Raw genomic sequence first — 13,216 nt, forward strand, 5'->3', positions numbered from 1 at the left:
GATTGTTTATTGACATTCTTCAGTACACCAGTGTAAAGGAACAAAATGATTACTCCTGATCTGATGCAGCATAATAAAAACACAATAAAAATACATTCCTATAAAAACACAATGTACCAGTAAGTTTTGTATATATAAAACAATCTGAAGGTTGTAGGACTGGAAATTTTTACTTTGAGAGGCAATACTGTAAATCTGAGGCATAGGGGGGAAATCAGGACCCAATGTAGAATAACAACGCACAACTGACTGACATTGGGACAGGTGTATGATAGGAGAAATGCAACAGATTTGATGAAATGAACCTTATGGAGGGTGGCAGACTTTCCTCCGAGAATAATGGCCATCATAACATCCACTTTTTATCTCAATTGAAAGGTATGGGTGAGTATGATAGCAGGGATTGTAGGCTTAATTGGACCTATAATGAGCCCATGAATGGTGTAAAACTCTTGAACTTTGAAAACTGGAAGAGGAAGGATGGAGTGAGGAGGAGAATGAATTGTTGCAACATTTAAGAAGGAAGGAAGGAGGGGAAACTCTGAGATTGGTAGTTCAGAAGGGTTGAAGTGTAGGCCAATTACAAGACCAGCCATTCAGAGACAATGAAATAGATCTTGACAGTCTATTCAATGAGGATGTCACAAGACAAGTGCAGGAGTTCAGAGATCACAACAGCTTTGAAAATGGGTTAAACAGAAATAAAAAGAAAGCGAAATTGAAAATAAAAATGATCTTGCATGTCAAAGCTGTCTTTTCTGAAAGGCCATGTCATTTGCATTGCTAAATCTTTTAACCTTGAGGAAAACTTTATACAGAATTTTTACTAAATCGCTAATATTACTCTTCAGTCACCAGAAACAGAACTGGGGGAAACAGTGTTAAAATGGAGTCACAATATTCATCTTTGATGTTGCAAGTTCCCATTTTATTCTACAGCTCTTAGTTACAGCAGAATCAATTTTCTATGGAATGTGTTAATATTTACAGTATGACTCATAAATAATTTTTAACCATGTAATAGACACTTTGTTTTGGGGGGAAAAAAGACTTGAGTGCTTATTATTTCTGGCTAATTCTAATGGAAGTCGATTCCATATAGAACATTGAACAGTACAGTGCAACAAAGGCCCTTTGGCCCCCAATGGTGTACTAAATAGTAAGCATATGCTCAACTAAATTAATCCTTTCTGCCTACACAATGTCCATATCCTTCTATTTTCTGCAGACTCTTGTGCCTACTTAAGAGCCTCTTGAATGCCTCTATCATATTTGCCCTCCAACTCCCACCCCACCACCCCAAGTAACACATTCCAGTTACCCACCACCATGTAAAAAAAATTGCACCACACATCTCCTTTGAACCTATCCCTCATCACCAAAATGACACTGGCCCTTTATCCCATCCTTGCCGCTCATATTATTTTAATTTTTAAAAAAATCAGATTTCCCCTCAGCCTCTGCCACTCTGGAGAAAATAATCTAAGCTTGTCCAAGCTTTCCTTAAAGCACATTTTCTCTAATCCGGGCAGCATTCTGGTAAATGTCTACAAGACAGCCTCCCTACAGCAGAGAAACCAGGACAAAATGCAATACTCCGGATGCGGCTACCTAGAGTTTCCTGCAGCTTATCATTACTTCTTGATTGATGCAATTCTTCAACTAATAAATGCAAGCATGTTATATGCCTTCTTTACCACCTCATTTCAGGGAGCTATGGATGGACCACAAGATCATTCTACATATCAGCACTGTTAAGGGTAATGCAATTAATAGTGTACTTTCTTTACATTTGGTCTCCCAAGGGCAACTTCACATTTGCCCAAATTAAAGAACGTCTGCCATTTCTCTGCCTGTATCTACAACTGATCTATATTCCACTGTATTCTTTGCCAGTCTTCTACACTATCCATAACACCACCAACCTTTATATCATCTACAAACTTACTAATCCACCCACAAACTTTTTCATCCAGTTCTTTTATGTATATCACAAATAGTAGAGATCCCAGTGGAACACTAGTCACAGACCTCCAACCAGATTAAATCCCATCAACCACTACCTTCTGTCTTCCATAGGCAAGCCAATTCTTATTCCAAACAGCCAATTCACTGTGGATCTTATGCATCTTAATCGGTCTGGATAAGCCTTCTATGAGGGAGCTTGGCAAGTGCCTTACTAAAATCCATAGAGATAACTAACACATCTCTACCTTCATCAATCACCTTCACTGTTTAAAAAAAAGGATTAAAAAAAGTGAGGGCTAATGACTAGAAAACAGGGATGTGGATTATGCTAATGTGGTAACAGGGAAGCATAGACAAAGCTTAGAAGTAGAGACATGAAGTGCAGCTACTGCAACACTCAAGCTTCAGGAGCTTCACCAATTATGTTATAGTGTGTATCATTTGTTGTAATAGAAAACTGGACTTATTGTTAGGTGTGCAGATAATCATTTATTCTGTAACCAGGGCCTAGTCTGTTCCTTAATTAAGTTGTTCTGTAGCCACCATTGTTATCAAAAATGACATTACAGTATCAGTAAAATTACATTAACTGAGAAAGTAAAATCTGTACCAAATTCATGTTCAACTAGATCAGCTTTGACTGGTCTCCTGTTCTGCATTGGGTATTTTGAACACCAACTCCATGTGATCTTTTAGTTTGCTCCTAGAGTGGACTCCTCAATAAACTCAATCAAGTTAGTAAGACACAACTTGCCCTGCACAAATCCACTCTTATCCGAATTAAGCCCCGTTTTCCAGAAGTTCATAAATCCTATTCTTAAAAATCCTCTTCAGTAACTTCCATACCACTCATACCACTCATGTGAGACTCACAAGATTATCCCTTTTTCCCTTCTTCAAAAATGGAACAATATTAACAACTCACCAGTCATCTCACTTCTCACCTGTAGCTAAAGAGGACATGAATACATTGGTCAAGACCCCAGAAAGCTAATCTCTTGACTCTCTTAATAATCTGGGGTGTATCCCATGGGTTATTGAGAGAAGTAAGACATATGTCCTGGGAACTTGCCTACCTCACTGTTCTTGGAGAGATCCAACACTACCCTCTTATTCATCTCAAAACATGCTAGCAAATTAGCAAGTTCCATACGGGTCTCCGTATCCTCCATGTCCTTCTCCTTGGTAAATACTGATTCAAAGTACTCATTTTAGGACTTCAACACACATCCTCTGCCCCCAAGCACATGTTCCCCCGCTTTAGTGGTCCTACCTGCTCACTAGTTATCCTCTTGTTCTTGATGAATGCACAGAATGCCTTGGGATTCTCTTTAATCTTACTTGCCAGGGACCTTTCATGACCCCTCCTAACTCTTCTAATTCCTCGAGTTCTTTTATGTCTTCTTTATAACTCTCAAGGGCTCAGTTTGACTTTAGCTTCCTAAAGCTTACATAAGTTCCTTTTTTTTCTTGGCTAAATTCACCATGTCTTGACATCCAAGGTTCCCTTACATTGCCATTCTGTCCTTCTGTCTTACTGGAACGTACCTGTCTTCTACTCAATGTAATTAGCCTTTAAACATCCTCCATGCAGACTTACCCAAAAGCAGATGTTCCCAATTAACTCTCCCCTTTTCATTCGTTATTAAAATAAAATGAAAGGTGGGTGAAGAAATTCATTAAAATGTTTCCAAGGATAAGGGACCTTAATTACTGTAAAGATGATAGGTAGGGTTCTTTTTTTTCCTGACCTGAAGAGTTTGAGGTGATATCTGATAGTTTTTAAAAAAAAATCATAAATAGAATATACAGAGGGAAATTTTTCACTGGCTAAGAGATGAAGAATTGCAGGACATGAAAAGAAGATGATTGGTGAATGAATCCTGAGTGACTCTAAGATTTTTAGTTTAAACACAATTAGCAGAATATGTTGCTGGGAGATTTGTGGAGGCAAACTCAATTGCAGAATTTAAAATGCAGCTGAATGAATGGGAGGAAAGAACTTTTAGGGGTTTGGAAAAGGGTGTCATCAGGACCAAATGGATTACTCTTACCAAGTGCTAGCATGAACGTGACTGGCTGAATGATTTCTTTTTGTGCTGTATCGAGTCAAGTGTACCAGTAATATGGCTGCTATCAATATTATTCAACTCCATCAGCAAATGTCAGTGCATTCCGGTCTCCTACCTTCCTTTTATAGATTGCAGCCTTTTACTTACCAGTGGCTGCATATGATTCTTGTGTGGAATCTTGAACAGGTACAACTGTTTTTGTCACAGAAGATGAGAATGGGTCAAATTTGTTACTTATTCCCCCCAATGCAATGGCAAAGCACAGCACCACAATCTGGAACAGCAAGAAAATCAGAAGTCTAAAGTGATTACAGAGATTATATAAAGAACACTGATTTTACTAAAGCATAGTTGACAACACAGAGCAATTTTAGTCTTACTATTATTGGTGATGTGGTAGTGTGATTTATGATATTAATTCCAAGTTATTCCAATATACAATTCAGTAATATTGAGAACTAGGTTTCCACTATTAGTAATATTGCTTGTCCAATCTATTAGATACATCTGAATGGAAATAAATATTAAAAGAAAATCGTAGCATTGTTATTTAGTAATGAGGCTGAGTTGACCCATTCACAAGATTAGGAAGCAGGACTAGAGGGAGAAGAGGTAATGGTATGTATGCTGGGCACCCTGAATAGATAAAAATGCTTTAAAAATATGTGAATAACTGGTTGAAAAGCAAAATGGTGGTGAAGCTAACCAACTTGTAGCGCAGGCTAACCAACTAATCTCAGTCACATAACTACAGCATGGCTGCTAGTGATAATTTGCCTCCCCATTTATAAACAGTGGAAAATTTTCTCTTGTTCAGTGTCTAGATATTGCAAATGCCAATGAATGGATGACAACATAGATTACTGAGAAAAATGCTATGCCATTACATTAAATACTGGGAAAACTTTGGACATGAAATGTTTTTATAAATGTAAAAGTCATAAAATAAAAATAAAGATGTTAACAGGACAGTGAACCATTATTCGAATCAGTAAAGGGATCTGTTATTACAATAGATAAATCAATAAAACACTTGCCATCTTGTTTAGTATTGCTGCTTATAGTGTTTTCTTTTATTACATTGACAGTATATACAAGATGTTATCAAAATATTGCTTATGCTATGCCACATGTAGTACAATTGGTCCATCAAAAGGACCAGAACAGCTAGATACTCATCTTTGCTTAAATAGTATATTAAGTCTAGTAAAACACCCTGATGAATAATGTATTGTCACAAAATCGGAGAGATACAACAGAGAAATAGGTGCTTCAACCCACGAAGTCCTTGACGACAATCTACCCCCATTATTTTAAAAAAGAGCGAAATCCTATGCAAAACCCATTTATTCTCCCAACTTCCATTATCTTGCCCATAAAGTCTACCACCTACCCACTAGAAACAATTTAAAATGATTAGGTAATCTAACAACCTGAATATTTTTGGGGGATTTAGGAGTAAACTGGAGCACCCCGGAGGGGGACCCATATGGTTACGGGGAGAGCATGTAAACTCCACACAGACAGCACCAGAGGTCAGAATTGAGCCTGGGCTGCCGGGACTCTGAAGCAGCAGATGTACCAGCTGCACCACTGTGGAGCCTTTGCTTATGATGCAAGATCACTGACACAAAAGACTGACTTAGTTTTGTTTTCCCACAGGCAACTCCCTATTCCATATTGGCTCAAGTAAAGAAACAACAGCTAGTCATAGCCATCTTACGTTTTTGGACAAAGCAAAGCAGATCTAGTAATGAATGCCAAGTACAAGAAAGTGCTCTGATTCTTACAGATCTACAGAAAATCAAATTAGAACCTATTTTTCCATTGAGTGCGCAAAATGATTATTAGTTAAATGTGATAAGTTAACATTCAATTGGTAGGGAAACAACAATACTTCAATGGATACACTACACATCAGGGAAAGAAAAGATCAGCAATATGTTGGATAAAATATCCTAAAATGCATCCCTGCTACAATTACAGCCACAACCTGACCTTACTCACACATATTGAGGAACCTTCAACAAAACAATATTAGTGCTTACCATCAAGCAAGTGCTGGTTTGAGTACTGGCCATCTTGCAGGATCTGGGCACCTTCCCAGCAACCAGAACCTGAAGCCCCTGTAGCTGCTGGAGCAAGGACCTTAAAAAAACAACACAAAACATTTATCCTAATCAGATAATGTCAGTGAAGGCAAGTATTATAACTTAAGAACAGTTATTTTCCTAGTAAGTTATATGTTGCCATTCAGGCTAAGAAAATAAATTAAACAATTTAAAACCTTTGATATTGGTCATTAATGAGATCAGTGCCCACTTATTTGGCTGGAGTTGGGAGAACACCATGAATCCTTTCCTTTTCCCTAACTTCCAGATTTTCATAATTTACACTGTTATACCTTTGTAAATTTGTGAAATTATCATTATATAGCAGGTCTTACTTTGTGTGGAAAAGCAATTCAATATGCATTGCTCGGTTATTTAAAACCTGGAAGCTGCTTAGGTCCAAAATGACAAAAAGGCCAAAAGATGACCTTTCAAACAGCATTAATATTAATTACAGGAAAATGCTGTCTGAAGGTTGAAAACAAACCTACTTGCAGATCATTCAAAAGATTAAATATTTAATTTGTATTCACTGTTAAAATACATTTTTAATAGAATTATTAAAATGTGAGACAATGGCATTAAATTACCCGATCCAAAGCCATAGCCTTAAAGTTATTATCAAAGTACTTGCATGTTACCATAGACTACCTTGAGATTCATTTTTTTGCATGTAATTAAACTAGTACAAAAACATTTATGAAAAGCTACACATAAACAAAAGTTGGCAAACAACCAGTGTGCAAAAGAAGAAAATTGCACAAATGAAACAAAATAATACTGAGAACTTGAGTTGCAAAGAGTCCTTGAAAGTGAGTCTGTAGGTTATAGAATTAGTTCAGAGTTAAGGTGAGTGAAGTTATCCACAACAGTTCAGGAGTCTGCTGGTTGTAGGGTAGTAACTGTTCCTGAATCTGGTGGTATGGGACCCAAGGCTTCTCTACCTCCTGCCTGACTGTAGTAGCAAGAAGGGAGTATGGCCAGGATAATGGAGGTCCTTGATGATAGATGCTACTCTCTTGTGGCAGCACACTGTGTAGATCTGCTCAACGGTGCGGAGGGCTTGCCTGTGATGGATGCACTAGCATCCAGATAGTTGCACTATTCATCTAGAGGCACAAGATCAAAAAACTACCATAGAAGAATAATTTAAATTCACCCAACTAAATAGAGATGAACTGAAAACCTGGTATCAGTAATAGTGATTGCAAAACTACTGGATTAGCATAAAAATTAATATCCTTTAGACAAAGGAATGAGCTGTCACTATTCGAGTCATTACTCATGTGTATTGCTCTGTCATTTCCTAGTTTAGCCTGTGACACCAGACCGAAGGTCAATAGTGATATAGTTGATTCTAAATAGCTCAGCGGCAATTAAATATGTGCAATAAATTCTAGCTTTCTCAATTATATCCACATCACATGAATGCAAAATAAATTCCTGGCAGCTCCAAGACTAATAAAATACACTCAGAGGCTTCTTTATTAAGTTGAGGAGGTACCTAATAAAGTGGCCACTGAAAGATCTGCATGTTCCTGACCTTCTGCTGCTGTAGCCCATCCACTTCAAGGTTCGATGTGTTGTTTGTTCAGAGATACTCCACTGTTGTAATGCATGGTTATTTGAGCTATTGTCACCTTCCTGTCAGCTTGAACCAGTTTGGCCATTCTCTTCTGACCTTTTCCATTAACAGGACATTTTCACTCACAGAACTGCTGCTCACTGGATGCTTTTTGTTTTTCGCACCATCCTCTGTAGACTCTAGAGACTGTTGTGCGTGAAAATCCCAGGAGATCAGCAGTTTCTGAGATACTCAAACTACCCTGTCTCGCACCAACAATCATTCCACAGTCAAAGTCACTTAGATCACATTTCTGCCCTGTTCTGATGTTTGGTCTGAAAAGCAAATGAACCTCTTCACCATGTCTTCTGCTTTTATACATTGAGTTGCTGCCATATGATTGACTGATGAGATATTTGCATTAACTAACAGGTGTACCAAGTAAAGTGGCCACTGAGTGTATTTGAACCGTTGGTCTGAGAGATGATAACCAGCAATGGCACAATTTAAGATTGCCACAATTGCCGCAATGGAGAACATTTATTGCCAGAAATAGGTTAGCACCACTGAAGGTTCATTCTCAGTTGGTTCATGTTGGCTACATCTCTGCACAAGCCAGCAGTTCTAATCTGGGTCTGTTGGTAACCTAACTCCTCCGTTCTTATCAATCTCCTCCTCTCTATTCCTCGTTCATATCTCTGCTCTTCCTTCCTCTCGCTCACATCCCTTGCTCCTTCCTCACCTTCCTTCTCTCTCTTGGCTACATCAGGAGCAAGGTTCAGCTGGATGTTGTGGATGAGTTCTGTTTTCAGTAGGGCATCTTGAGCCTTGCTCTGTAAGATTTACCCCAGTGGTTCTAGGAAGCTCACTGGGCAAAGGTCTCTGCTTGAAGTTAGTTCTGAAGTTAATGGCCAGTCAACATTCTGTAGTTAAGATTAAGTAATTAAAATTGCTCTTAGCTATGCCTAATATTTTATACTGATCTGGAATAACTTCATGTTTGGGTTAGGGTTACCGAATACATAACACAACTCTGACAATTAGTATCAACCTGCATCAATCATGTGTCAACTATAAATAATTTGTTAATCAAAATTGGAAGGCTATCAGCCATTGTTACTAGTGCTAATAGTAGGACACCTGCAACTCTCCTCAGAAATCCCAGTTTCCAGCATTGGCTTGAGTTTAGCTGAAAGGCAACTCAAATTATAAGAGAGTGCCTGGTGCAATTTCACTATTTCACTCCTGTCATTGAGAGCATTTTTTGTTTCAGGTAAAAATTCCATATTGGGAAGCCTAACTACTAATCTTAGCTTGGTAGGATTTTAGCTGAAAACCAGTCAAAACAATTAACAGTGTGGTTATCAGGGAAATGTCAACAGCAGATCCTAACATACTAAGAGCACACTGCCCCAGTCTAACGATGTTACCATTTCCACCGGTGTTAGCATTGTTGCACAAACATGGTAGACTAAGCGCGTGAGCCGAGTGCCTTTATGCCCATTGCCAATAATGCCCTTGTCCCAGCTCATAATAAACACCTAGTTCCATTTAAATCAACCAATGCTTATCACTAGTGTTCATAACTTTCTGTATTATCAGCCAGCTTGTCCTTTGGGAAGATGGGGGGGGGGGGGGGGGGTGGTGGAGAAAGAGAGGTTGCGGAAGGTGCCACCGGAGTGAATTCCTTGAAGCTTTTTTTTGTAAACAGAAACAGCCAGAAAAGTTGAGCTATGGCTCTTGCCTGCAAAATCCTGCTGGAGGTTTACAGAGATCTGGAAATAATCAGTGAAGACAGACTCAATTTACTTGAGACCCTTTCCCCTCCTAGATTCAGAAACCCAAATTTATGTACTGTTTTCTCTAGGCTTCAGGTTTTAAAGGCATGCTCAGTTTTCATCAGCAGAACTGCTAGTAATGTACAAGAAATTAGCAGCAAGAATGCATTACATTTACTTTATGTAGAGGTTGCATCATTTGAGTCATTCAGGCACTTTATCCCACTGTACACTTGCCAGCCATCATATAACTACCTCTATAAATCCCATTCTCTAGTATTTGGCCACAAGCTGGTATGCCATGGTACTTAAAGTGCTCATCTAGGTACTGCCCAAAATATTGTTGGAGTACCTGTATCCACTGCCCCTTCAGAAAATGCACCACACACAGAGTTGAATTAAAGTACCTCAATTTATTTCCTACCCAATCTTAACTGAAGTTGATATTCAGAACTTCAAGTTAACATAATTTATTTCTTTCATCATTTTTTAAAGTGGCACAAGAATTCTTTAACATTGGACATGGCAAGGTGAACATCTACATTTTTTTTGTATGTTTAAAAGTTTCAAAGTTTCTTTAGCAGGTGCATACAACTATGTCAGTCATAATTTTTTACATACTAATCATTTTTGTTTAAGTACAGTAGGTTACTTATGACTGATGTGGATGCAAGGATTATCTGATCTTCAGTTAAGCAGTGAGAACAGTAAGCTTTCTGCTCACATGCTGCTTTGGTAGTACAGGTATTCAGGCTACTTCATGAAGGCAGTGTTTTGGACCACATTGGAGTGAATAGTGTGGCCTTGAGCAGTTAGCCAGTGTTTCTTGGGCAAGCAAATATCTGGCCTATTAAATCACATTCAAAAGTGACAACAATAATTTCAAAGCTGGAAACCCTCACTCAGCCATCATCATATCTGCAGGATCTGGACCCAAGAGGATATGGATCACACTGTCTACGTCAGCCCAAAACGGACTTCAGTTCATTTCAGTCTGGCCCAGTCTCCAATAATCTGCAGATAGAAACCTGAACTGGACTGATCACATCTCCTTGTTCCTCTCTGAACATTACCTCATCCAAATTAACTCATTAAATGATTAATTGTTTAATAAAATTTACATAGTTAATTTCAATGAATTTTATTCAAAACTGATTTGACACTGTAATTGTTCCAAATTAATTGTTAATTATCCTGTAAAAGGGGCAAATTAATATTAAGTAACACAGAAAAACATGGCACATTATTACCTGTTTGCCTTTTCCAAATTTTCTACCTTTTTACGGAGTTCACTGTTTTCATTTGAACAGGATTCTACCCTGGAAAGACACATTTAAAAAAAACCAACTTTGTTATTCTGAGAAGGAATGAACATTATATCCAGCTTACTTGCATTATCCAGGAAGAAAGTGCTTTCTCTAAGTAAATTATTATTTGCCAAGTGACTTTTCAGCAAACCTGTTTATAAATAGAAAACAGCACACTGTTTAGCTTTTTTCCTTTTGCCCACTGATATGACAACTGGACTATGTTAATCTAAAATTTCTATCATTTGTGCTCCAAGAATATTCTATGATAATCATGGAAAGTCTGGTGACACTTGTGGGCTGCCCACAACACATTCTTGGGTGTGCTTGTTGTTAATGCAAATAATGCACTGTGTGTTTTGATGTACATGTGATAAGTGAATTTGAGTCTGAATTAGAAAGTGGTTTACTATAAACCTCCTTTTTGATTATACTGGCACTTTATACATTTGGGAACACAGGGACAACAGCAGGTTGTGTTATCCCTTCTGTCACTCAATCTGAACATGCCTGATACGTGACACAGCTCTGATTTGTTAAAACCTTTGAGTTATCAAAAATCTCAGACTTAAAATTAACCACTGGCTGAGTATTATTTGCCATTTGCAAATAGAAGTTCTAATTGACCAAGTGAGAAAATTAAAAAAAATTCTTAAATCTTAATAAAATATAACATTTTCTTAAAGACTATGATCTATTGTCCTGGATTTCATAACTAAAGAAATTTAGTTTACTTACCTTTATCAGTTCCCCATGACATTAAAAAAAATGAGTTGATTGAAATTTTATTGAAGTACCAGGGAATACAACAATCGAATCTGCAGCTTTTTACTATAATGTAATCCTTGTATCCAGGTTTTATTCTGGTAAAGTTTTGCTGCACTCCCTCCTTGGTCAATATATCCTTCCTAAAATACAATGCCTAGAATTGTTCAAGTTAGTTCAGATGTGATCCAACTGGGACTCTGCACAACTTCTATCTTTTTGTACCACATTCCCCAGACATAAAGCCCAACATTTGATTACCACTGCAAACACGAGGAAATCTGCTGGAGCAGGAACACACACAACATGCTGGTGGAAAGCAGCAGGCCAGGCAGCATCTATAGGAAGAAGTACAGTCGAATTTTCAGGCAGAGACCCTAAATCCTGACGAAGGGTTTCAGCCCGAAACGTTGACTGTACTTCTTCCTATAGATGCTGCCTGGCCTGCTGCGTTCCACCAGCATTTTGTGTGTGTTGCTTGATTACCATCTATTTTCTAAATCCATTCCCCTTTTTATAATTTATTGCAGTTCTATCCATTCCTTCAATTTCTTACATTTGTAATTTAGCACTTCTTAATATGCTGTTTATAACGTGGCTAATTTTAAGTCTGAGATTTTTGATAACTCAAAGGTCTTTGAATCGTGGGTAAAGTTAAATCTCTGTTGCAATATTGAATTCAAAGACAGATTGTGAGTGAGTGCATACATGTTTATTTATTTAGTTTTAGTTAGAGATACAGCATGGTAACAGGCCCTTCTGGATCAACAATCATGTGGCCAATTAACCTACTAAACCTTATGTGGGAGGAAACCCCTGTGGTCAAGGGGAGAATGTACAAATTCCTTACAGACAACACAGAATTGAACCTGGTTCAGTGGCACAGTAATAGCATTACGCTAGCTGCTAGCCTACAGTATGTGTACTAAGCATTGGTATAGTAAAGAAGAGTGGTGTGCTGCCAATAAAATGAAAATTTTGTGAATGCATTACAGATAACTGTAAGATGATGCAAATACTGGCACGATTCTACATTAACATTATTGATGGTAACAAAGTGTTTAGGGAAGAGAAGTGGGGAATATATTTGCAGTAGGTTTCATAGCACTGGAGCGAGAGGTGGGTTTCCTTGAGGAGTTCATGAATTGAATCAATTTGGATGGAGTTAAGAAGCAATTGGACACCTTCACTGTATTGGATATTTTCTCTGGTACACAAAATTGTTATGAATTAATAGAAGGAAGCCATCACAGCTTAATGTGTTAACAAAACTTGTTTGCCATTTATGTTTTTAACGCATTCAAAGATATGGCCTTGCACAGAATATTTTATGAAATAAAGGAAAAATGTTAGCATCTTACTTCACAAATTTCCAATGCAAAGAAATACAGAATGACATACTTTGGCTGGAAGAATTAGAAGTGATACTGACTAAAAAGTACAATTACATAGGGAACAGTGGAACATGGGTGCACATGTACACAGGTTTTTTTTGGTAAGGTTATGTTGCAAAAGCAGTTAAAAACAAAGGGGATCCTTGGTTTCATAAAGCAAGGCAAGAGTCTAAACAGAAAAAATCTTTACAAATTACTGGTATAGTATAGTACAAATTCTTGCCATTGCACTTCATAAAGTATCTGAAGGCCAAAGA

At 37.8% G+C, this 13,216-nt stretch overlaps 1 protein-coding gene across 2 annotated transcripts in view; it reads right to left on the reverse strand.

Moving 5' to 3' along the window:
* The window catches only part of creb3l2 (cAMP responsive element binding protein 3-like 2), a 74,291-nt gene that overhangs the window by 9,393 nt on the left and 51,682 nt on the right, over positions 1-13,216 (reverse strand). For both annotated transcript variants that reach the window (XM_059977766.1, XM_059977767.1), the window contains exons 8-10: positions 10,744-10,812; positions 6,089-6,188; positions 4,188-4,314 (exon numbers count right to left, since the gene is read on the reverse strand). In XM_059977766.1, coding sequence (XP_059833749.1) covers positions 4,188-4,314; positions 6,089-6,188; positions 10,744-10,812 — 296 coding nt within the window. The remainder of the gene's footprint in view (positions 1-4,187; positions 4,315-6,088; positions 6,189-10,743; positions 10,813-13,216) is intronic.

Source organism: Hypanus sabinus, chromosome 8 (assembly GCF_030144855.1).
Source record: "Hypanus sabinus isolate sHypSab1 chromosome 8, sHypSab1.hap1, whole genome shotgun sequence".
NCBI classification, from domain to species: domain Eukaryota; kingdom Metazoa; phylum Chordata; class Chondrichthyes; order Myliobatiformes; family Dasyatidae; genus Hypanus; species Hypanus sabinus.